Raw genomic sequence first — 26547 nt, 5'->3', positions numbered from 1 at the left:
CCTCTCCCATCCCCTCCTCATCTCCTCCTCCTTCCTCCCCCCTCCTCCTACCTCCCCCTCACTCCATCTCTCTCATCCCCTCTCCTTCTCCATCCCTCCCTGTTCTCTCCTCCCCTCCAGCTTCTCTGCACAGTACATAGGCACATGTTGGCTGCAGTTGTTTGTCATTTTCACTGGTCTTTTCCCTTAGTGTATTTCCTCTATGGTGATCAGAACAGAATCACACCCTGGGTTCTCTCCATTTGTCACCTGGACATAGCATCGAAACTGTGAACACGGTTGGGGGCGGGGTGGAGTTCCTCTCCTGATGGCTTTGTGTATCCTCCTGAAGCCCAGAGTTGGTCCTAACTTCACTGTCAGTGTTCACCATTTCAAACAGGGAAAGAAACAAAGATGCCAGCCACCGTTGAAGCCCACAGGATGTCCCTAGGGGGAGGGCATGAGGGACACCTGTAAACAAAGGAAATAGCCAAAGTCATTGAATGAGGGCAGAGGGCCTTGCTATGTAGGATTAGGATGTTCGAAAAGGGTGGCAGATTTCATGTTAAGGCCAAGAAACTTTTAATCTCTACAAGGTTCTCATGCTGTTCCAGAATATTCCACACTGGTCCTCCTTTTTTCCTGCTTGGCCCTCGTGAGCTGCATTCTGTTTCTGTTTTCACTGTAGAAGCTTCCTCCAGCATCAGGAAGGTGCAGTGGGGGATCTGTGAGCTTCCCTCACATCCCCAGAGACGTACTGTGTACACAAGTCACTGGAGAGGGTCAACATCCCCACTCAGCAGCCTACACTGGTGTGAGATCCACCAGATGACTCTTCATTAACATTCATCTTTGTTCTCTTATTGAACTGAGGCCTCCACCAGCTTCCGTGGCTGAATCTTGTGAGCAAATAAAAATAATCTGATCGGTTCTCTCCATCCGTTCAAAACCAACCTTCCCCAAATCCCAAAAGTAGCAGAGCACTTTTGTAAGTACTATCCAGTCCTTATAAGGAAAAGATACAGGGTATAGTTAAGTATTTTATGAGAGTAGCTTGGCCCATGGGCTGAGTTGGAGGCACAGCATCTCAACCCTAAGCCAGGATTTTCACCACTAAATTTCATCTTTTCTTGTTTGCAAATAAGACTTAAAATTAAGGCTGGGGTAATCCCAGCATTTTGGGGAGGCTGAAATGGGAGGATTGCTTGAGACTAGGAGCTCAAGACCAGTCTGGGCAACATAGGGGGACCCCATCTTTACAAAAAATAAAAACTTAGCCAGCACGGTGGCACACACCTGTGGTCCCAGCTACTTGGGAGGCTGAGGTGGGAGGATCACTGGAGCCCAGGCGGTTGAGGCTGCAGTGAGCTATGTTTGCACCACTGCACTCCAGCCTAGGTGACAGGGTGAGATGCTGTCTCAAAAAAAAAAAGGTCAAATAATTAATCATGGCACAATTACTACAAGGAAGTATGCAACCACAGTTTTCTAACTTAACCACCTTTCCCTTAAAAAGGGCCTCTGAGGTCTCTTCCAGCTCTGGTTGATTGGATAAGCCAGGCAGGAAAACCAGTCTAGGTTAGATTAAGTGAGGAAAACCCAGCCCAAGACTAGCTTAGCTCACCCTCAGTTTTCCCTAAGGTTTCCCTTGCTCAGAGCATCAGACTTTAAACAGTGTGAAGAAGAGGAAACCACCAGAAAGTCCAAAGACCTGGCCCTGGGATGCAGTTCAGAGGTCCTCGAGGGCTTTGAGGTCACTGTGCCTTACTGAGCTGCCTTCCCATCTTGTCAGATGGACAGGTGGAATCCTCCTAAGGCTGTGGGTGACAGACACACCCCTCCCCTGCAGGCAGCTCCCTGCAGGCCCCCTCCCTCCCCTGCCTCGTGGGTTCATTGTGAGGAGTGAGCCAGGGAGGGTGTGTGGGGCCTCTGTAAACTGCAAAGCCCCCATAGACACTTGTGGGTCTTTTTAGGTTGGGCTCCTCCAAAGACAACCTCCCCCCAGGAACACCGGCCAGTCCCCTGTTCCCCAGGAGGGCTCCCACTGACACTGGCCCCATGCTTTGCCCGCAGGTACCTGGCGCTCTATGCCTACAAGCCCCAGAAGAGTGACGAGCTGGAGCTGCACAAGGGAGAGATGTACCGGGTCCTCGAGAAGTGTCAGGATGGCTGGTTCAAGGGGGCGTCCCTGAGGACCGGGGTCTCTGGGGTGTTCCCCGGAAACTACGTGACACCCGTTTCCAGGTGAGGGCATGGTAGTGGCAGCCTGGGCAAGGAGAGGGCAAGGACCTACATGCCTTACCGCTGTTGTTACTGACGGAGGCTACTCTGTGAGCCGGGCCCAGAAGGCAGCAAGGCCTCCAGTGCCCAGGGTTCAGCCCCCGCTGGTGTCCCCAGGCCCGCATTTCACCTTCTGAACTGGGTTTGCACTCAACTCCTTGACTGTGCTCAGCAGACATTGGCCACCAAGGGGAGAAGAACGGGAACAGGAGGAGCAGGAACAGGAAAGTCACCAGAGTGAGGTCTCAAGTGTGAGTGTGAGTTTATGTGAGGACAGTGCGTGCACATATATACAGTGTATTCAGTGTGTATGCGTGTGCAGAGTGTGTGCACGCTTCTGTGTGCTTGCGTGTATGGTATTTGTGCATGTGTGCAGTGTATGTGCAGTGTGCATGCCTGTGCGTATGCATACTGTAAGCACAATGTGTGTGCACATGTGCATAATGTAGGTACAGCATGTGTGTACGCAGTATGTATGCTTGTGTGTCATCACATATAGATATGTGATATGTAAAACACTATATACATATATGCAAAGGAAAAATGATATATTCCCAAAGGTTAACAATTGTTGAGTGGTCGCATCGTGGTAATAGATTGTTTTTTCTTTGTGTTGTCAGTGTTTAATAAGTTCTTTGTTCTACTGCTTTTATAAAATAGAATATGTAATTTTAGAGTCACTGAAGAGACAAGGGGGTTGTCTGGGAATTTTTCACTGAGATGAGGGTCCACAGCTTGGTGATATCAGTCAGCCTCACTGGGCATGGCCCTGTGTTGACACTGCAGCACACACACACAAGTGAAAGACGTGGCCTTGGATTTCTCCTGTCTTTGGAACAGGGCTACAGTGGAAACAATTAAATAACCCGTAGAGCCTGCATTGATTGCTGGGCTCATTCCCACTTGCAGAGTGTTCTTGGGACACATGTGGTGTTGATATGAGCAGCTCTAGTTCCCAAGGCAGTCTTCAGCCAGGGCCTCTCTCAAGGTGCCCAGAAAGGGCCTAGGGATTGATGGAGTTGCCCAAAGCCTGAAAGGTCTGCAGGCACAGGGCTAAAGGGGCAGTCAGAAATCCTTTGCTCAGGTGATGCTCAGCAGGGAAAAGCTTGAGAAGCAAAGTGCACAGAGGCTTCAGGAAATGCACCCCCTCAAACCCAGCCACCTGGTCAGAGGGGTGGCTCTTAGGGGGTGAGCTGCCCACAGCCTTCTGGGGCTTCGTCAGTGGTGTGGGGTGACTTGCCCAGCGTGCGTAGCCCCGAAGGTCTCTGGTCTGGATTTCCCACGCCAGTAGCTACAGGTTGGCTCTCTCAGCCTGCAACCGGCCTGTGCTTGAAGCCCTTGGCCTGGCGTTGGGCTCACCTGTCGTGTCATCAGATAGCCCTTGCAGGAAAGCACAGGTCACCTCTCTAGATTAGGGGACTCACTGACCAGCTGGCGCCCTCCAAGAAGGCGCAGCCTGAGATGGCAGGTGTCCACACCTCTGGGCTCGCCCGCCCTGCTGGGGGGCATCACTCTGTCACACGCCCTACTCTTGTATGAGGAGGCAAGTTCTTCCTCCACGCAGCAGGTTACAGCAGCAGCTTCTGAGGGAGGCCATCGGCTTCCCAGTTTCCAGTTTCTCTCCTCTGATTCTTCCTTTATCTTTACCTGAGAACTTCCACAGACCTTCAGAGATGTAAAGCCTGCGGTTTAAGTCCAGCTTCCGTGCGTGGCACTGGGGCCCTTCACCGCCTGGCTGGGCAACTCCTGACATGCATCAGTCAGCGTCACCACGGGGAGCTCTCTTAGGCGGCCCTCACCCCCACAATACTGGAATGCCTTCCACCCTTTTCCTGCTTCTGAATTAAATCACTGAATATCCTTCAAGAACTGGGTCCTAAGTCTTCTTGCTATATGAAGCCTTGCCTGGAGGCCTTCATCCTTGCCTGTGCCATAGTCAGGATGGACAGCTCTACCCACCTTGTCATCCCAAGCAGCCCACTGACAAGTTCTGCCTGTTAGGGTCATCTACAGGCATGCAGGATCCCCCCTCACAGGCCAGCCCCTGGGCCACAGTAGCCATCTCCAGCTTTGTTTCCCTGGCTTCTTGCATACCATGTTCATATACGAGGTGCTCAATAAATGCAGGTCGAATCAATACATGAAATCTAGTTGTTCTGATCAAAATGTCTCCTCAAGAACTGTCTTCTCCTGCTGCCAGGGAGTTTGTTATGGGAAGATCCTCCAGCTCCTGACACTGGAGCTCTTAGCGGGGCCCGGGCCCCTCCCTCCACCTCTGCTGTGCACCTCATGGTTGCTCACTCTCCTCAAGCCCTCTTGGTGTGTGTTTTCCAAAGAATGGCAGAGCCAGGAATAAACATTAAGCAAAAGCCACTCCAAATCGAGCCCCGGTAACTGCAGTGTTGGGAGGTCATTGAGTGTCCTCTCTGGTTCCTTACAGAACGAACCGCCCCCGGGTCGGCTGCCCCCAGGTCAGTATGTTAGAGGCCATGGGTCCCTCACTGCAATCCATAGCTCAGCACAAAACAGGAAATCTGGTCTTGGTCTTTATCCCCGGAAGTGGAAGACAGCTGTCCCCCTCCAAGGCTGTGCCCCCAGGACTTATAACTTTCTTGATCCCTACTGGGTTCAGGACAATTGCCAAAGCCACCCAGCAGAAGGCGATGCCTTATCTGGCAGTGATTGGAGGGCGGGCGAAGGCCTACCCCTTCCTGCATAGACCTGGATCCACCAGCTGTGCTTGCCCCCATCGTGCTGGGAGGCCCTGGAGTGCCGGTGGGCTATCGGGGCTGCAAGTATAGTGCCCAGAGTTGAGCATTCTGAGTTCATTTAAAAACCTGGTGCGGGAGCCGGTGTGTGGCTCTTTCCGTGACGGCACGCTCTAAGGAAGTAGGACTAGCCCAGGGTATCCCTGCCATCCTGCCATGAGGGCAGAGCGAGAGGGTTTTCTGCTTCATGAGAGGCAGACGTGTGTCTGTGTCTGTTGTGTTCAGACTTGTCAATATCACCTTGCAAATTAGTGACTCATTTGTGAGCCCACTTTATTTAGTGTTTAAAAATGATTTCCTCGGGGAAAAGTGAGCTCAACGGATAGCAAATGGGATTTTAAAATTCATGGTTTCGGCTGACCTGCTAATAAGCTTGATTGCTGGGATGAAGTTCAGCACAGCTCTGAGGGTGGGGAAGGAGGACACCACCCAGGTTCCCTTAGCAGGTGAGTCCTTTTCCAAGAGCCCCTCTCCTCTCAGCTGCTGTGCGGAAGCCCTCATTCTGTGTTGCCGGGAGCTTCCCTGCTAGAGGTTGTGCCCAGTGGTACCAGCCACAGGCAGATGGCTGGACCAGGCCCAGGAGACAGGGGCCAGGCAGCCTGTTCTCCCACCTGTGGCTTTTGGTGTGTCTTGGAATAAGATCCTGAAGGGACGGAAACGGGAATTTACCCAGCTCTTGGACAAATGGAAGACATTTAAGTCCTCTGAAACTGAATCCACAGAAGCTTCCAAGCCCCTAACTCTGCCATATTTCACATCGCTACCTCCAGGACATGGGTTAAGTACAAATACAAAGAGGGAAAGCGTGAAAAGCCCAATTTCCAGAGTGGCTGTGTTCCTCTTGTGGGAGCTGATTTCATCTGGAAACTTCGGAGTGAAAGGCCATCTATTTCTGGTATGGAACTGCAAGCTCCCAGACATTCAGAAGGACGTCGTGCTGTGTGTGCCCTTTCCCAGCAGCCAGCAGGTGCGAGGTGGCAGTCGTGCCCAGAGGGGGCCAGCATCCTTGCCATCCTTTCCCCAACGTGCTGGATGCGTCAAGGCCTCGCGGGACATGACTGAGTCATCTGTTCTTTCTGAGTGTATCTGGAGACACACAGCTGTTTGTAAGAACAAACTAAGGCAGTAGCTCTGGTATAAAAGATTTGATTCGGCTCATTTCTCTGTTTCTCAGGGTGGCGTTGCTATTTGTTAAATATTTCACACTGACAGTTTGCACCCCATGCAGTTCTTGTAAAGGGGGCCCTCGTGCCAGTGATGAGCACTGTTTTAGGACTTTGTCCCCAGAAGAGTTGGTCTTCATCTCTCAGAGCCAGCAGGTCAGAGCGAGGCTCTGCCAGAGGCCCACGTGGCGCCATTACCTCTGAGCCTCTCATCAGAATTCCTTCTGCTTTCTCTCCACAGGGTGCCTGCAGGAGGGGCAGGGCCGCCCCGGAATAATGTGGTCGGAGGGTCTCCACTGGCCAAAGGGATAACCACAACCATGCACCCAGGCAGCGGGAGTCTGAGCAGCCTGGCCACTGCCACCAGGCCTGCGCTGCCCATCACCACTCCCCAGGCCCACGCCCAGCACCCCACAGCCTCACCGCCAACAGGCAGCTGTCTGCGGCACTCAGCCCAGCCAGTGGCCAGCCAAGCCCGGAGCACCATTTCAACAGGTACGTTCCCAGACTCACAGGGGCCTCACCCTGCAAGGCATCAACAGTGGGGCTTCCTGGGACATGCTTGTGAGACACATCTTGGCCCAAGGCTCCAGCAGTGCATGTGCGGCTGGTGGTATGTGCTTGTCATGCTCGTGAACGTCTGATCTCTGGGAAGTTCACTTGCCTTATCATGTTACCCATCCTGGCAGCTGAAGTTAATTTACAAATATTTACACATTTCATTGTGGCAAGAGGGCCTCATGGGCTAATAAGATTAACACCGGCATTTTCAGATGCCTCCCCCGTGAATGACTGCGAGCCAGCCACATGGGTCTTCCATCTGCCGCCCTGCAGGGCTTCCCAACTAGGCAGCATCTCACAGGACAGCAGCCCTACACTCAGGTCCAGACTCTTCCCTTTCTGAAGTGCTCTGAGGCAGGAGGAATGACAGCTGTTGATCCTTCGCCTTCATGGCAGCTGGAGAAAGTTAAGGAAAACCAGTTTGGCCCCGGGATGTTGTGAGATGAAAAGAAATTATGGGGTGGACCTTAAGGGCATAAAGAAGGTAAGCACATCTTGGTTGGTGGCTTAGTGTTGAGCTAATAAGAACAGCTGATGCTGGATTTGCAGGCTGATCTGGGAGCCCATGCCACGGCATCTTCCACCACGGTCACCACGGTGGAGCCAGTGACGCTGGCATGATGCCAAGTACCCTGGGACAAGAGAGCATAACCCAGAATATCTCTTCCTACCCCAACTCTGTCCTCTCAGAAATCATCTCTTTCTCAAAGTGAGGCTTAAAGGGCAAAAATAATGTAAATTCATGGAAGCAATAAAATGTTCTATTTCTTTTTTTTTTTTTTTTTTGAGACGGAGTCTCGCTCTGTTGCCCAGGCTGGAGTGCAGTGGCTGGATCTCAGCTCACTGCAAGCTCCGCCTCCTGGGTTTACGCCATTCTCCTGCCTCAGCCTCCCGAGTAGCTGGGACTATAGGCGCCCGCCACCTCGCCCGGCTAGTTTTTTGTATTTTTTTAGTAGAGACGGGGTTTCACCGGGTTAGCCAGGATGGTCTCGATCTCCTGACCTCGTGATCCACCCGTCTCGGCCTCCCAAAGTGCTGAGATTACAGGCTTGAGCCACCGCGCCCGGCCTAAAATGTTCTATTTCTTAAACCAGCCAACACAATGACCCATTCGAAGTGTCCAGAAAGAAGCAACTTCTCAAGTGTGGAAAGAGGAGACAACACTTAGCACAGCAGAGGCCATATTTCCTTCTTTGGCTTAGCTGATGGGGCAAGGGGTAAATGTCTGTCATCTACTTGCCCACCCAAGTGGGTGCAGGGTGGACTTCAGGTACCCAGTGCCCAGCATCATCACTGGGTTCAGGTGGACTTTGGGTGCCTGGTGTCTGGCACCATCAGTGGGTACAGGTGGACTTCAGGTGCCCAGTGCTGGTGGTGTACCTGTCAAGCAGTGGGTAATTTAGCACTAGGAAAGATTCATGGGTGGTCTGAGCACTACCCTGGTGTCAGAGCCTTCAGGACCTACTCGGCCATCGCAGAGATTCTGTAAGTCTCTACTAGTATCTTTTTTACTTAAATTAGCCAAGAATGATTCTTTGTTTTCGCAACCCTGGCTCCAGGGCCCTGGGAGAGAATCTGCAGCAATATTACCGGGTGCCCAAGCGCACCCTGCAACCCGTGACCTTCTGATCAGCCATCCTTCAGCATGGGTTACGTGGATCTGTGTTTTCTGGTAGCCTCTAGCTGGGGATACAGTCATTGCAGTTGGCAAGTGATCTGGTGATCTGAAGTCGTGCTCCCTGACTGGTCAGAGGCAGCCAGTATGCTTATCTGTTTGGCCCCTGGAGCACCCAGGCAGGACCAGGGGACCAAAAGTCCCAGGCCAGGTCCCTTCTGGTTTGTTTGTTTTTTTTTTTTTTTTTTTTTTTTTTTTGAGACGGAGTCTCGCTCTGTTGCCCAGGCTGGAGTGCGGTGGCCGGATCTCGGCTCACTGCAAGCTCCACCTCCCGGGTTTACGCCATTCTCCTGCCTCAGCCTCCCGAGTAGCTGGGACTACAGACGCTCGCCACCTCGCCCGGCTATTTTTTTGTATTTTTTACTAGAGACAGGGTTTCACCGGGTTAGCCAGGATGGTCTTGATCTCCTGACCTCGTGATCCGCCCGTCTCGGCCTCCCAAAGCGCTGGGATTACAGGCTTGAGCCACCGCGCCCGGCCTCCCTTCTGGTTTTAAACATCTCATCCAATCAGCCCGGCGTGCTGTACAGATGTTTCCACATGCACCAGCACTAGAAAGGGTGAGTGGCCTTACTCATCACGGTGAGTCAGCATCCCGGCGCAGTGACCCTGAGTTGTCTGCCCAGAATAGCCAGTATAATGGTCTTTCCACACCAAGCCTTGCTAGACACGTTCCCAATTCAAAGAAGAAATGGAGCCCTGCCAGTCACTTCTCCCTCTGTGGAATAACAAGCAGTATCAAAAGAAATTGGCAAGGCTGTGGGGCCGTGCAACATTGTGTCTCAGTCCTCCATCACCATAGTAACCACGAGGGTGCCATGAGCATTCTCTTCCATCAGTTTAATGTTACACATGGGGAGAGCAAGGCACGGGATGGTTAAACGGCTCCCCCATGCATCCCAGCCCAGCACTTGTCCCCACGCTATACGGAGCCATATCAGTAAATTAAATGCCACTGAGTTCCTGCGGCATTTTCCACTTCATTCTGCATTTAGAGAGAGAAAAAACACTGTTGACAGTCCAAGTAATGGATTGTTCCCCGCAGTAATTGCCCATTTCAGCAGACCCCAACCCTGGCGGGTGGGAGGCATTTCATCAATGTTCTCATCTCGAGCCAAAGTCAGGCAGTTTGACAAAGGCTTAATTGCATTGGCCATAGCATCCAATATGATTTGTTCTGCTTGATTAATGTAACTCCTTTCCCAAGGGCAGAGCACCCCCTGTAAAGTGCCAGTGTTCCTTGCACACTCCTGTCTGTGCTTAGTAGGAGCAAGAGCCCAGCAGAGCCATGAATTCATCAGCAAAGAAGCACTGAGAAGGAGCTAGATACAGGCAAGGCACCCTGCAGGGGTCTGGAAATGGAGGAGAACCAGACAAGCCCCATTTCCACCCCAGTTAGAGAGAATGACTAGAAAACAAAGTTCTGTGGTGGGTTTGGTAAAGCGCAGCAAAGGAGGCCTGCTTAGGTATTAGGAGAGCGTGAAGGAGGGAATTCATTCCAACTGGGGAGGAAAATAGGAGGAGGATTAGGGGTAAGGCATATGGAAAGTTTTCAAGAGGAGGTGATAATGCCTTGAATCTTAAAGGACAAATAGGAAATGTCTGAGACAAAACAGAAAAGAGATTCTGAGCAGAGGAACCAGCATGAGCAACGGCCTGGCAATGAGGAAGAGCATAACTCTTTGTTTTGGGAAACTTTATTTAGCTGTGACATGACTAAAGCAAAGGTATGGAAGAAGGAGAAGTCCAGTGTGTAGATGACAGTTCCCTGCAGAGGCACACTGTCCTTTAAATCTGAAAGGTGGGTAAAGCTCAGCATGCAGCAGTAGGAGAGTGTGGGAAGCACTCAGGAAGGGGAAGCATGGGGAGCTCCTGGCCTGCCGAAGCCAGGGGCCCCTGGACGCTGGAATATGGATAGGGTGCAGGAGCAAAGGAAGACCCGCAGTGAAGCTGAAAAGCTAAGCAGGACAGAGCATGGAGGTTCTTCTAGACCATGTCAGGAATTTAGATGTTTATCCTTAGGGCAGTGGGGCACATTAAAGGGTGTTGAATAATAGACATAGTCCTATTTTTATGTTTAAAAGATTGAGCTAGACTTCTGCTTATGGCCAATCTGAAGTGATGAGGACGGGAGTTACCCTCCCACATGAAACAAATTTAAAAAGCCAAGTATATAAAACAACAGTTTTCAAGATACCAGACAACCAAGGACTGATTCACGAGAGACGTTGCAGGCACTGGCAAAGGGAAGCAGGTAACCAGGTGGAGGAGCCCCACAGGCTTTCTGCAGTGAGGACCTGGAGATTAGAGTCTGTGACAGAGAGGTCTGGAGCTTCCAGGGCAGTGATCGGAGAGGAGAGAGCAGCACAGAGAGGCTGCAGAGCATGCCCTCAGATCTTCAGCCGACAACTAATCTGCATATGAACATGAGAAACATACCCAAAGCCAGGAAAAGAATCAAAGAAAGAAAGGATTAGTGCTCACAGTGCCCAGAATACACACCAGCTGGAAATAGTGCCTGTTCCCACCAGCCAGACTGGAAAAATTGCAGAAATCACCGAGCATTGAGTAATCTACACAGGACCTTGCCTCTGTAGTGGGGAATGTTCTCTTCAGACTGAGCACTGTTCCAGTTTCACCCAACAGAGCTCAGAAGCAACACTCAAGAGTCAAGCTATTTCTGATTAATTTAACTTTGTCCCAGAACAAAGCTTAAGAATATTTATAGGAATATATATATAAAAAAATCCAGCTCTCAACAACATAAAAATCACAATGTCTGATGTTCAATAAAAAATTATGAGGCATGCAAAGGAGCAGGAAAATATGACTTACAATGAAGGGATCCATCAATCAATCAAAACTGACCCCAAATTGACATAGATGTTGCAAAGACATTTGAAAATGATATTACAGTTGCCTTTCACATACTCAGAAAGTTAAGTAGAGACATAAGACACCCAAATCAAACTTCTAGAAGTAAAAACTACAGTATGTGAGATCAAGAATATACTAGATGGAATTAATGGCATTTAAACATTGCTGAAGAAAAAATATTAGTAAACTTGAAGACATAATAATAGAAGCCATGGAAAGTGAAACACAGAGATAAAAGACAATTTTGAAAAATAAACAGAATCAGTGAGCAATGGGACAACTTTAAGTGGCCTAATATATGTGTAATTGGAGCCTCCAATGTAGAGGAGAGAGGTAGGACAGAAAAACGATTTGAAAAAATAATGACCAAAATTGTTCCAAATTTGATGAAAACCACAAACACAGTTCAAAGACAGTTGGTGAACACCAAGCACAAGAAACATGAAGAAAATTATAACAAAGCAAATCACAACCAAATTGTTCAAAATCTCTGACAAAACACTGAAAACAGCTGGAGGAAAAAAGATATATTACATGAAATAGAAAAAGAAGATAAGGATAAGGATGCTGTCAAGAACAGTTCAAGTGAGATGACAGGAGAATAACCAAAAAAAGTACTATAATATACCTGTCAATCTACTCCAAGCAAAAATATCTTTCAAAAAAAGCAAAATAAAGAATTATTCAGAAATAGTAAAACTATAAGATTTTATCACTAATAAATGCACAGTATTAGAAATGTAAAAATAAAATTATTTAGAAAGAAGGCAAATGATACCAGATAAAAATGAAGATCTATACAAAGGAATGAAAAGCACTGGAAATGGTAACTACGTAGATAAATATATGAGATGTTTTCTTATTATTTGAATATCTTTAAAATATAATTGACTGTTTAAACAAAAGTCAAAACAATCTAGTTTGAGATTTAAAACTCAAAAGTAAAATGTACAATAAACAAAAACAAAGTTTGGGAAGGGAGAAGTGGAAGTTTGGTATACTACTGTAAGAATCTTTATGTTATAAAATCATTTGTAAATGACTATAATAAAGTAAAGATGTAAGCAGTCACTAAATATGAAACAAAGAGTTACAGCAAATAAGCTAAAAGGGAATAAAAAGGAATCATGAAAACATCCTATCAATCCAAAAGAAAGCATTAACAGAAGGGAAAAGAAACAATGAATACTTGGGTCAAAGAGAAAACATATAGTAGTATGGTAGGTTTAAACCTAAATCATGTAAATAATCACACTAAATGTAAATGGTCTAAATAACCCTAAATATAATGCAGAGATTGTCACATATTACTAAAAAGAAACAAAAAACCAATGGTATGCTGTGAATAGGAAACATACTTTAATACTTCAAGTCTAAAGACACAAATAAGCTAAAAGTGAAGGGATGGAACAAGTTATACACGTTATTCACGGTAGTTACATTCTACAAAGTTATCATGAACACTGAATTTGTGAATACTTAACTATTGTTTCTAGGTGAAATTGTGTGTGGCGTGCGTGCATGGGTGTGTACACATATCTCACATAAATTATCATCTTGTTCTAGTAGATTCTATTTTATTTATTTGACAAAAGGAAAATGAGGTTCAGAAGGATTAAGTGGCTGACCTGCGGTTGCTCTATTAACAGGTCCAGAGCTGGGATTCAAATACTGTCCAACTGGCCTCAGAGCCAAAACTTCCTGTACTATACTGTGTTGCCACCTATCGGATCTATCCTCCTGTCATCTCTGTGTGACGCTGAAACAAAAAGGCAGAATGTCGCCTTGTTCAACCTCAGCTGGGAATATGGGTGTCAGGCAACTCAAATTTTTTGCCATTCCACGAATGTCTGAAAATAACTGAAAGCACCACAGATAATGACTTGGGGGTTACAAATCATTTTTCACTAGTAGAAGAATTTGCAAATACAGAATCTGCCAATAATGAGAATAGATTACACCACACTAATATTAATCAAAAGAAAGCCGGAGTGGTTATCTTAATCAGAGCAGAATTTATAACAATTATATTATTAGAGATAAAAAGGCAATTTCAGTAACAATAAAAGGGTCAGTTCATTAAAAGGACATAACAGTTCTAAATATTTATACAACAAGTAACAGAACCTCAAAATACATAAGCAATTATGGATAAAGGTACAAGGAGAAATAAACAAATCTACAATTATGGTCAGAGACTTTCATCTCTCTCTCAATATTTGATAGAACAGTTAGACATAAAATGGTAAAAATTTAAAACATTAGAACAACAGTATAATCAACTTGACTTAGTTGACATTTGTGGAACATTTATAATCAACTTGACTTAGTTGACATTTGTGGAACATTCTACCCAACGACAGCAACCCTTCTTTTCAAGTGCACACGGAACGTTTACTGAGATAGATTATATACTGGACCATGATATTTTTAAGTTTCAGCACATTTAAAGGGATTCAAGTCATGGAAACTATATTCTCTGACCACAGTGGCATTGAATTAGAAATCAATAATACAAATAATAACATATTTGATATGCTCAAATATTTGAGCATATCATACTTCAAATAACATACTTCAAAATAACCCATATATTAAAGAACAAATCAAAAGGGGTATTATAAAGCATTTTGAGCTGAATGAAATAAAAAAGAACAGCGAACGTGGGAGGGCTAACACTGATTTAGAGACTTCTTATAAAACTACTGTAATTAAGTTATGTGATTTTGTTGTAAAGATGTTTGTTTTTAATATTTAAAAAGTCAACTCTATGGGTCTATATAAAATGGAACACACAATAGCCAAGTGCTGAAGCACTGGCCTACTGGCTCTAGGATAAAAAGCAGGCCTTGTTGGCTGACTTTCAACTCCTGCAGAAGAATATGGACAGGAAGCCCCTGTGAGAATCAGGGGACCAGAGCCAGGTGTGCCAATTCTAACAGCTCCATCATTTTGCAGGGGATGGGCCATACTAGGCCTCCACCTGGGGTGTGAAAGAGAGAAGAGAGAGCCCCAACCCTGGGAACGGTGCTGAAGATGGCTCTGGCCTGAGGACTAGGACTAGCTCAGCACCCTCCCTGCAGGACCAGAACTCCCAGAATCCCATTAAACCTAGTTCTGAGGGAGGGTCCCAGAGGCCAAGCAGCACTAACAACAGAACTGCCAGACCCAGAAAAGTAGACAAAAAGCTGCAAGCTCAGGGTGAGCTGGCACACTAAGATTTCAAAGCACAAAAGGGAAACTCACACATAAGTTAGCCAATAAACTCAAGAGATGGGAGGAAAATACGGGAGAAATCTGAGAGCATCTTTGCAATTAGTATGTTTAAGATCTAAGAGGAAAAGAAGGAGTAACATACACACAAAAAATAAATAAAAACAGGAAGCTATGAAAAAATAGGTGGATGTCTATGAATCAGAAACAACTGGATGTGAAAAAGAACCGATTTGAAATTTTGGAGAGGAAAAATATATATTTAAATACAAAACCTTTGTAGGTAGCATAAACTGTAGACACAGTTGAAAGTGGAATTAGTGAAATTGGAAAACCATGCAAAGGAATTTATCTGGAATACAGAGCAGAGATGAAAAATATGAAAGAGATGTATAAACATGGAGGATAGATTGAAGAGCTCCAAACTACTTCTAACAGGATTTTCATAACTAGAAAATAGAAGAGATGGGACAGAGAGAAAATTTAAAGGAGTAGTCCCTGAGAATTCTCCAAAATTGAAGAGGGGCTCAGGTTCTCACACAGAAAGCACAAAGAGTGCTGAGTAGGAAAATAACCAAAAATCCAAGTCTAAACATGCTGAACTTAAACTTCAAGCATCAAAGGATAAGGAAAATACTATAAAAGCTGCCAGAGGGCAGATACAGATTACTTACATAGAAATGAATAAAAATATAAGAAAGAGCCAGTGTACACACTATTTCAAAAATATTAAATGTAAAGAAAAATGGGAAAAGGAGGTACTAGCTAAAAGAGGACAAGGTATAGAAGGAATATTATTTATTAAATGGGAGAGACAACTGGTTAATAAATTATGGGGGAAAAGCTAATAAAGAGGCTAAATATAGGAGAGAAGGGATGAGCCAGAGAAGGTATCAAGGATGTGGGTGAAGGCGTTGACCTGGTGGGACCCAGAGTCCTTGTGACTGGAAGGGAGGGGTTTGGGGAAGTGGAGAGGGGGGTTGGCCTGGAGTTGTGGGAGTTCCATTTCATCCCTGAAGTGGGAAGTGATACCCCTGAAAATAAGGAAAGGACAAAGCTGGTGATGCAGTAGGTCGTATATTCATTCCCCTATCATTTATAGAGTACCTACAGATACTAGGGACATACAGTGAACTGAGTGAGGACTCAGTCCTTGGGGCAGCTGCAGTGGGACTGAAACACACCAAAGGTTTAAAGAGGAGAGGAAAGGGAAAAGCAGGGACTGTGGTTGGTGCTTTCCTAAGCAGCCTTCATCTGTCAGCTTGACTTCAAAGAAGGTGTGGGCTACTTTGGCATCACTAACGAGTAGTCCCAGCCAGCTCAAGGTGGGGGCACCCGGGGTGGGTGAAAATAAGGGTAAATCCTACCAGAGATGAGCACACTCTTCACCAGCCAGTGTCGCGACCTGAGCTTTGCCTTGCTTTCTCACACTACAGTTTTTCTTCTCCAGTGGTTCCATTCTGTGAAATCGGAAGTGACATGGCTGGGGTTCTTTTTTCTCAGAGACTCACTCTTTTATTCAAAAAATGTGCAGAGCACCTTCTACATGCCAGGCACCATTGCGGGGGTTATCATGAATTAAGCAGCCATGTCCCCACCTCATGGAGCTCCATTGCAGTGGGGACAGGCAATGAACAATCAGCCTCCAGTGAACATGTAAATTACACAACTCTGAGGAGCTAAGCGCCTTGCGGGCAAAGGAAAGCTGGAGCTAGAGCAGGAGCAGGGGAGGCTGAGGCTGCAGGGGGCAGGCGCACTGTGAAGGCGGTAGGCAGGTCTCTAGAAGGTGGTATCTGAGCCTTCCAGGCACCTGAGGGAGGTGAGGTCTGTGGGCAGGGGTGCTGGCACTGTGCCTCTGAAGTAACCAGGAGCCAGTCGTACTGGCAGTGGCCAGGAGGCCAGTGTGGCTGAGGGGAGAGTATTAGGAGGTGAGGTTGGAGGTTGCTGGAACACACTCTGTCTCTTCTTTGGTGCCTGGATGAGCAAAGTAGTGTGGCAGGCAAGGGGAAGCCGGCCAGGAGGTAGAGGCCAGCCACGCACAGCCCAGGGGCACAGACCCTGGTGCAGTCCCAAGGCCAAGGGCCATAGCGCTTCCCTGGCAGGCTGTCACCCCATTCCAGGGACTCTGGGCCGAGGGAAGGGGAGTCAGACAGCTGAGGGGAGAGATGAATAAATCTCGAGGAGCGGCCTCTGAGTCAGGGTTTCAGGGTGATTAAATGACCTGAGGCCCCTGGATCTGTGTGATTGCCTGACCTCCTCTCCTTGTAAATATGGAGCTGTGTTGGGTGAGGATCAAATATTTCAAGCTTCCAACCCAGCTGAAGCCCTGAATATTAAATAAAAAAAAAAAAAGGAAGAAAAAAGGAAAAGGAAAAAAAAAAAACCACGCATAAATCAGCCTTTCTGTATTTCATCTCGTAGAAGCAGCAGGCTGCCCAAGTCCCGGAGAATCCGGGATCACATAATTAGATCTCACCAGCGCTTCACACACGGCTGTGTCAGAAGAAGGCCCGACTCCCAGATGGAGAGCTTTGTACGTCTCGCAGTGCTACTTCCCGTGGCCTCCAAACGCTGTTAGGATTAACGAGTGCATAGTTGGGGGCTGAGAAGATTGTTTTTATTGCATGTATTTTCTTTCATGCTCTGAAGCCATGAATGCCACAAAGTCTGCTGGTAGAAAATGATTACAGTATGACATAATTTTTCTCTGCCTTAAGAATGCACAGCAGCTGGATGTGAGCTGCGTGGTGCTGCCTGGGCCACTTGGTATAAAGCAGTGTCTGATGCTTAGCCCAGGTCTCCACTTGGGCCAGAACAACCCAGGACAAAAGTCACCATTCCCCCGGGGACGTTCATTCTCTCCCAACATTTGTTTCATCCATATTTATTAAGGAGACGATTCCCTGAAATTACTAACACACATAGTAGCAGAATTACTATGAATGTGGTGCTGTGTTTAAAGGGAGCTGTATCTTTTCATGTGGGAGATTTTTACAAATGTTACCACTTTCAATCCCTAACATCTTTAAGAATTGTTTTTGCTGGCAGCAAGGTGGTGGATCCACAGTTGTAAGGTTCCAGTTTTGTAAACCTGGAAGCCCAGGGCTTCGACATGCAGGCACAGCAGCAGATGCAGGCAGATGGCAGCAGGGTGGTGGGCGGCTTCTCCAGGCTGCTGCTGGGAGAAATGTCCGCTGCTTTCTTCCTGCGGTTGTCTCTGGCCAAGGCAGCTCTCATAGGCTCAGCCCTCACTCAGCAAGATCACATACCCAGCGTGGAAACCAAGGACCAGCCGGGCCGGTTCAGGGGTCAAGAGTAACTAGAGCCAAGCTTGATCGGTTTACATGCAGTGGTGCTTAATAATTCAGGGGACATCTTGAGGCTTCACCAAGATGCTTTCACAGGCTTTACTTTTATGAGCATTTTACAAGCATATTTCAAAACCATATTTTCAAAATTTTTCTGAGTGCTTTAGCTCATCACAGCAGAGAAAATTAGTTAGAGCAGGAGTCTGCAACCTCCAAGCCACAGACCAATTCCGGTCCATGGCCTGTTAGGAACTGGGCCACACAGCAGGTCGTGAGTGCTGGGTGAGCAAGGAAAGCTTTATCTGTGTTTACAGCCCTTCCTCAATGCTTGCACTACCACTTGAGCTCCACCACCTGTCAGATTAGCAGCAGCATTAGATTCTCACAGGAGTGCAAACCCTGCCGCACATATGCGGTATCTCTAGGTTGCACGCTTCTTATGAGAATCTAATGGCTGATGATCTGCCACTGTCTCCCATCATCTCTAGATGGGACTGTCTAGTTGCAGGAAAACAAGCGCAGGGGTCCCACTGATTCTATATTATGGTGAGCTGTATAATTATTTCACTATGTATTAGAATGTAGTAATAATAGAAATAAAGTACATAATAAATGTAATGCACTTGAATCATCCCGAAACCCTCTCCTGCCCCAGTCTGTGGAAAAATTGTCTTCCACGAAACGGGTCCTTGGTGCCAAAATGGTTGGGGACCGCTGAGTTAAAGGACTTCATAGAACTGGGAACGTGCCCCATGTTCATGGCAACCTTGGCAAAGCTGTTTTAGCTCCACCTGAGGAAAGGGGTGTTTTGAGCCGTGGCAGGGCCCCCGATCCCTGGGGCTTTGGAAGATAGGAATGAATTTTCAGGGTTTCTTGGCGTATTTCTCCATCTGTGAAGTGGCCAGGTGTGGAGAAACGTGAGAGAGAGGCTGTGAGTGCTCGAGGAGGGAGCCTGAGAAGAGTGTGCACTGCAGCTGCCTGGCAGGCCTGGCAGATTGCAGACTAACCTTTCATCCTGCTCTCTCTCCAACCCCGTCTCCAGCTGCCCACTCTGCAGCCCAGGCTCAGGACCGGCCAACTGCCACCGTGTCACCCCTGCGCACTCAGAACTCTCCATCCCGCCTGCCTGCCACCAGCCTCAGGCCCCACTCGGTGGTGTCCCCGCAGCACAGCCACCAGCCCCCAGTGCAGATGTGCCCGCGGCCGGCCATCCCTCTCACATCAGCAGCATCAGCCATCACACCTCCCAACGTCAGTGCCGCCAACCTCAACGGGGAGGCTGGAGGGGGGCCCATCGGTGTTCTGTCCACATCCAGCCCCACCAACACAGGATGCAAACTAGACGAGAAGAAAAGTGAAAAGGTAAGAGGCCCATCCTGGACGAGCCCTGAGCTCGAGGCCAGCTGCTTACTGTAACTCTTTGGCACTAGATGGCAGTGGCATTTGTGCAATTGAAGCTTGAATGTGGGCACCAAATGCCTGCCCCTAGATGAACCAGGCATGTGATAGAGAGGGAGCCAAACCACCACAGCAGCTGGTTGGAGAGGAATCAGGCAGGCCTTGGGTGCTGGCAGGGCCATCGCAAGTCCAGCTACATTTCTCATGCAAATTGGAAAAAGGTGTCCCCTCTTGAAAATGCCTTAGTTCCATCTGTTGTAAAATCATTGTAATATACTCATTTTGTTAGAACGAGATATTTATTGCCACGTGCTGGGATATTGTAATGATATATAAATCTACATGTGCAGTGTGAACAGCACCCACTCCCTTTAATATGTCATCCTTGTGCAGTCCACAACCTGTTAAACCATATGGGACAGGCCTATTTCCTGAGTAGCAATGAGAAGGAACAGGAGAATGCTGACCTGATAGCTGGTGTGTTTTTTAGCTATTGTTTTAGCCGTGAAGTGCTGATTTCATAAAAGAAAATCTGGGCCAGGCACGGTGGCTCAAGCCTTTAATCCCAGCACTTTGGGAGGCTGAGGCAGGTGGATCACCTGAGGTCAGGAGTTTGAGACCAGCCTGGCCAACATGGCAAAACCCTGTCTCTACTAAAAATACAAAAATTAACCAGGCGTGGTGGCATACGCCTGTAATCCCAGCTACCCAGGAGGCTGAGGCAGGAGAATCACTGGAAACTGGGGGATGGAGAATGCAGTGAGCTGAGATTGTGCCACTGCACTCCAACCTGGACAACAGAGCAAGACTGCATCTCAAAAAAAAGAAAAAGAAAAAGAAAGAAAATCTGAGTCCAAGAAACTTGTTCCAGTGGCCACCGACCTAGACATTAGATTAACCAGGATGAGAATCCAGACTTCCAAATCAGTGCTGTCCAGCAGAAACATAATACAAGCCACAAATCGAATTTTAAATTTTCAAGTAGCCACATTTTTAAAAAGTAAAATTAATTTTAAAGTAAATTTAAAAGGTGAAATTCATTTTAATAGCTTATTCCATTAAACCCAATATCCACAATATTATTGTTTCAACATGTAACCTATATTTTAAAATTGTTGATGAGATATTTTGCTGTTTTTTTTACATGAAGTTTTTGGACGCCCATGTGAAATCCAGTAAGCAATTCTCCAGGGCTCAGGGCCCACGCACTGCCTGAGACTGTATCCCTAGGGCGTTGGACTGGGTCCTGGGCAGGGAGCCACTCTGTGTATTGGCCTTGCTGCCTGAACAGTTTAGGGATTGTTCTCTCTTGGCTTGACTGATTCTGTGGGTCTTTTGACATCTTTCCATATAAAATCAGTCTTTGGATCAGGATGTCTTAGCCAGGGCTTAGATGGGCACCGTGGACACTAGATGGTATGTTCCAGGCAGGGACAGCCTCTCTCTCTTTCTCGAGGCCATTGCCAAACACAGCACTGACTTGGCGGGCTCTCTGCCCATTACCCTGGAGGCAGGCCCTGTTCCCCTGTCCTCTGCATGAGCCGGGAACGCGGCAGACATGGGCCACACCAAGTTCTGCAGGGCCTCAGCACCACCTGTGTTATTCAGTCCAGAGCGATGGTTGTTCCTGTGCTAACTGGTGTGGCAGAGTCATGCAGCTAGCAAAGCTCAGGTCTGCTTCAGCCTAACAGGGCACCGAACTTGAAGGGCCACAGTTGCTCTGTGTTTTGTGTCTATCTGTTTGAAGAACAGTTCAGTCTTGAATCTGTTCCCTTCTGCCCTGCAGCTCTTGTTATGAGATGTGGCTGGGTCTCATCAGGAGGGAGAGGTGGGATTCACAGTCCTACCCTCTCACTTAAACATTCTTCCTTCCTCCCAGCTGCTCAGGAACAGCCAGGGGCAGATTTGGAAAGTGGGGGCCGTAATAGTTCCTTCAGCATTTCTGGTTCTTTGCACAAGAATTCCCTCTCTTTAGTTTGTGAAGCAAATGGGACTGGCTTCAATATGACTATTGCTGAGTGGGTTTCTATGACATTGAGTCCTGTAGGAATCTACATGGAGGACAGTGCTGTTCCCCATCACGCACCTAAATGTGAAGCTAATGAACACCAGCTGGGTCTGTTCCTAGCCTGCCTATTAGACACTTTGCAACTATTTCGCTTTCACGTACGGTTTATGCCCTCTAACAGTTGTCCTATATCAGCAAAGAGCAGCTGAGTCCAAAGGACACCCCAACATCCCTCTTGATGAAAGGCACCATGCAGGGACGCCCTGCCATGCACATACAGTGGCTCAGCCTCCTCCTCCCCTGGCAGCTCCTGAGCCTCTGTGGGCAGCAGAAGTGCGCAGGCCATGCTTGGGGCTGGGCACATGCTGTGGGCACACAGGGGGCAGTCCACGCTGCACTCCAGGCAGGAGGGGAAGTGGTTTTTGTGAGGCCATGTGAGCTCGTGCCCAGAGGTTCAGTAAACCCCAGTGGAGAAGCACATCGCCCTCGCACACATTGTGTGTGCTTTTCATTCCCACCTCTCGTAACCAACAAAGACAAACACTGTCTACAAAACCAGCTGTGAACATTTTTCCCGTCTGTGTTCCCACTTGAATTTCTCCCAATTTGCAGCAATGCCCAAGGCATCTACAGCTGCCATTTGTAGCAGAAGAGCAGAGATGATGGTCATTTTAGTCTACTGCTCAGAAGCAAGTGAGGCTGTGTGACCTGCACCAGCAGGCTGGGCTGGGCTAGGGGGCTGGGGCCAGCACGCTCCCTACAGGCCACTTCCTGCGCCCCAGCCCGCCATGACTACGCTGAACAGGCTTCCGAACTTTGGGCAACTTGATCATAGATGTACACATGTCTAATTATGGCAAAGGTTTTTTAAAGCATTCGGCGGTATTCTCCAGTCTGTTTCTGTTACATTTTCTTTGGGAAAAGACAGTGAGCTCCTCGCTCCCATGTCCACTGAGACACACACCTCAGTGTGGCGCAGTTTCCTAGCACCAGTGCTGCTAAATTCCACCCAGGCCCTTCCACGCATGTACCACAGAGAAGTCAGGGTTGATGCAGCTCCTGGGCACCATAGAGTAGGGAGTAATTTTCTCCTAGGAGCATGGGAGATTTATGAGCCATATCCCTGAGTATGGAGAAGGAAGAGGCACCAAAACCAGCTCTGTGTTGTATGATGTCAGTGGCTACGGTCGAGGTCCCAGGAGGCTGATCCCCAGGAGGCTGGTGCTGAGAGGCTGGTCCCCAGAAGGCTGGTCCCGGGAGGCTGGTGACAGGAGGCTGGTCCCAGGAGGCTGGTCCTTGGGAGACTGGTGCCGGGAGGCTGGTCCTGGGAGGCTAATGACAGGAGGCTGGTGCCAGGAGGCTGATGCCCAGGAGGCTGATCCTGGGAGGCTGGTCCCCGGGAAACTGGTCCCCAGGAGGCTGGTGCTCTGCTGCTATATCCAGGGGGATTCAGCCTTTGAACTCTGCTCCCTGCATGGCCCGATGTGGTGTGGAGGCCTCTGGGGATAATACAAGTGCAGACAGAGTGGCAGTTCTTTCTACAGACCCAGTCCTGAACCAGAGCTCCTCTCTGGGCCCAGGCGTCTGCCAGACTATGCAGGGACCTCTCCAGCCTACTCGCCCGGGTCTCTTCCCGCCCACCTGCCTGATCATATTGCTCCCTGCAGGGGCTGCCCTGTGGCCAGGCCCCCAACACCCACAAATTACACAGTAGAGCTCAAATCTGGTTTTAAAAGGTGATCTTCAGGATTTAAGTTATCCTTTTGCACTTAAAAATGAATTTTGTGCTTGAAACGACCATGGAACACTGCCTATTGTATCCATCCGTGACAGTTTTCTGGTTTTGAAACTGTGTGAGCACATCAGCACCAGGTGATATGAACCCTCAGGGTACCTAAGTCCAGGGGAGAGTCACCCAGAAGAGAAGGGTGCCAGTGCCTGCCAATGGGCTGCGTGCAGTCGGCATCCCTAACCACCTGGCCGGCCATCACTCATTCTCTTATTTGTGCCCCAACCCCTGACTCATCTGTGTATTGCAAGGAGCATGAGGATGTACCTGGCAGAGCGCAGGCACGCGGTTCATAGTGATGGAAAGATCAACCCTGGCCTGGAGGAGCCAGAGTGTAGTACAGGTCGCTGTACAGGTAAACAGGCGATTGATTGCAGGAGATGGCAGGTGACGGACCTGCGTGTGGGAATAGAGGGTCACCGAAAAAGGTGCCTGGTCAGCCCAGGTCAGGGGAGGATTCCCGGGGCACAGGTGGGAGGATCCTCGGCTGAGGGCCAGCCCGAGCAGAGGCCAGAGGACATGGCCCGAAGGTGAGGGCCAGGGATGGGAGAGGTAGTAGGCAACCCTAAGAGGGACTCGTTGCCAGCCTCTCAGTACTGCAAAATCTGCCAGGTGCTGGGCAGGAGGGTGCCATGGGTGCCACGAGGCCATGAGTGGTGCCCCTTGCCTCCTCGGGGTTCTGAGCCCCTTGCTGTCCCTGTGCGGTTGACCAAGTCCACACGGTGAGAGCGCTCCTGCCAGCCACCTGACTTCTGTGGAGCCCTCTCCTTGGTGCTGAGGTTCCCCGAGGCTCTGGCCCGGCCATGAACTCCACAGCAGCATTCTTCAAATGATCAGTCCAGTGGATTGGGACCACATTTTTATTTAGATTGGACGGGATAAACAGAATGAAACAGGGTAGCATAGATCTTCATGCTGAGCGTACAGTAGGGACGGTACACTGGGGAGCTTCTGTGTTGTTGTGTGCGAGTCCTGACATAAAACTTAATTCAAAAACATCTCAAAGCCTTGGGCCGACAGCCCCTGCCCATAGAAGGCACCTGGTGATGACTATAGACTAAAGAGAATTGGAAAAACTGCTGCCAGTAAGTTTTCACTCTCACAACTTATGGGAAATTCTTTGTAGGCCAGAAAAAAAAAAGGTAACTTTCCTTTTATGGGTGTGGTAGTTTTAGTTTCAGTGAGTAATAGAATATTGAAACTTGAAAGGGCCTCTAAAAATGTTTTATATTAAACTCCCCATTTTCCATGATGTTCCTGAGGCTCAGAGACCTTGAGAGACTTGCCTGGGGCCACACAGCATCGGCAGTGGAGCTGGACCAGGAATGCTGGCCTCTCGCCTCCTGTGTTGGGTTCAAGTGCTGACTGTGGTGACCTCCCAGTCCCTGGGAGACCGTGGCCTGTCCAGGAGTCCCACAGTGAGACGTCCAGGGTAGCGGCTGGCAGGAGACCATGAGGTTGGCCTTGGGGGGAGAATGGGCCCTAGGTGTCCGCCTTCTGGGTCCACATTGGACCCAACCACAGCCAGAACCTGTGCAACAATGAGTCACTGACCAAGTCCGTGTGGACGGCATGACCTATGTCATCAAGACTCTGCAAACCCAATTTGGTGTGAAAGGAACAGAGGACCTGACAGAGTGACCCATAATGGTGGCAGCAAGGCCTGGTCTGGAGCATGGAAGCTGTGGGACACATATGTGCACCCACTCATTCAATATACGTATAATCTCATATATATATATGTGTTTCATATGTCATATACACTTATATTACATAGGAATATGATTATATTTTTAATGAAAACCCAGGAACATCCAATCCAAAGAAATCTTGAGGATGAAGCTCTTTCGAGTAGCCAGGCAGCTCTCCCTAAAGTGAAGAATCGCTGGCTTATCAATGTATTTCCTCTCGAGTAGAGGCACCCTGCAATAGGTAGACCCTTACTCGTCTATCCTACTTCTGCTGACAGGCAGCGTGGGAAGCCAGCCGCTGCCAGCTTTCATGCCAGCTTCTCCAGGGTTACTAGCCCTATTCACTTCCAAAGTGACAGCTACACTCTGCCGGCACAGGCTGGCCACACGCTCCCACCAGCCAGAGTGGGGAGGGGCCTGCTGTCACCTGCAGACACTGGCATCAGAGATAGAAGGGGCTGGATCTGACCTCACCCAGAACTGAGCTCACCCACGTGGGAACCATCATGTGGATCTTAGGGGAGACCTGCCCCCCAGCTTGCTCACGGAGCCCCTCAGTCCATGCTCTGGGGTCAGGTGGAGCTACAGCCTGATGCATCCCTGGGCTCCCAGGTCCATGGGGGGCTTGGGAACCTCGGGTCTTCCCCACAGCAAAGTCACTGAGGAGTCTGACAGTCAGCCATGGGCCATGGAAATCACCTCCGCCCTGGCCACTCGTGCCCGGCAGCTGTGCTGGCCAGTGGCACTGGCGTTGACTGGGCAGAAGGGCTCACAGAGTCTCGGCCCCATGTGGCTGGGAGCACCGGTGACTCCAGGTCCTCTTCCTGTTCCCCCATTGTCAGCCTGTCTTCCGAGGGATAAGGGGAGCCAGCGTGCGCAGCTGAAAATGAACCCATCCTGAAAGCATTAATCCCAGCCGCCAAAAAACATTCTGAAGTTTTCCAGACAGCCTTTTTTGGAAGGCGTAAACTGCTGGAGCATCACTTCCCTGATGACAAGAGCGGCAACCTCTTTCTCTAAGTTAGGAATGTCCTGTCAGAGCACAGGCCGTGAGTGGGGCAGGGTGGTGGCCCAGCCTGGTCTGAGCAGAGGTCAGGGGTGGCCTGGAGGCTTCTCTTGTTATCTGCGCCCTCCCAGGACAGCAAGTGAAGCTGGCTGTCCCCAGTTCTCCTGTAGAAACTCCATAGGCCTCTGCATTGGGATGAGACTTCTGGATCTCAGCGTGGTTGTGAGTGCCGGTGACCCTTTCAGGGTACAAATGTGGACATGAGGTCCAGAGAGGCAAGGTGACCTGCCCAAGGCCACATGACAAGTAGGGCACTGGGAATGAAACCAGGCTCCATAGTACCCACAAGTGCCCACTCCCCATTCTCTGCTTCTGCTGGTTAGCTTCTCCTCAGGGGAGAAGAGCCTGGGGCTCATGCCGCTGAGCCTTGAGGAAGTGGCAGGGACAAGGGAAGGAGCAAGAGCCACGGTCATCTCAACAGCCAGTGAAGCTTGAGTTTGGAGAAGGAAGACACAGTGGATCAATCAGCACGGAGGGTGGACCTGGGGTCAGCTGCCTAGTGTGAATCAGGTCTCCTGTTTACCAACTGTGTGACTTCAAGCAAGCTTCTCCACCTTCCATGCCTCAGTTTCCACATCTGTGAAATGGGGATGATAGCACCTACCACCGTGAGTTGTTGGGAAGAGTAAATTCAGTTAGTTTGATGAATGCATAGCATAGTATTCAGGACAAAAATATTAGAAATTATTACTATTATTATTATTATTTTTGAGACGGAGTCTCACTCTGTCGCCCAGGCTGGAGTGCAGTGGCCGGATCTCAGCTCACTGC

General features: G+C 48.7%; 1 protein-coding gene across 1 annotated transcript in view; it reads left to right on the top strand.

Annotated features, from left to right (window-relative positions):
- Window positions 1–26547, top strand: part of SH3RF3 (SH3 domain containing ring finger 3) — a 375116-nt gene that overhangs the window by 298451 nt on the left and 50118 nt on the right. Inside the window, exons 6-8 of the mRNA XM_008008347.3 lie at window positions 2053–2223; window positions 6432–6685; window positions 18867–19186. Coding sequence (XP_008006538.1) covers window positions 2053–2223; window positions 6432–6685; window positions 18867–19186 — 745 coding nt within the window. The remainder of the gene's footprint in view (window positions 1–2052; window positions 2224–6431; window positions 6686–18866; window positions 19187–26547) is intronic.

Source organism: Chlorocebus sabaeus, chromosome 14 (assembly GCF_047675955.1).
Source record: "Chlorocebus sabaeus isolate Y175 chromosome 14, mChlSab1.0.hap1, whole genome shotgun sequence".
Classification (NCBI taxonomy): Eukaryota; Metazoa; Chordata; class Mammalia; order Primates; family Cercopithecidae; genus Chlorocebus; species Chlorocebus sabaeus.
This window is presented reverse-complemented; position numbering and strand designations above follow the sequence as displayed.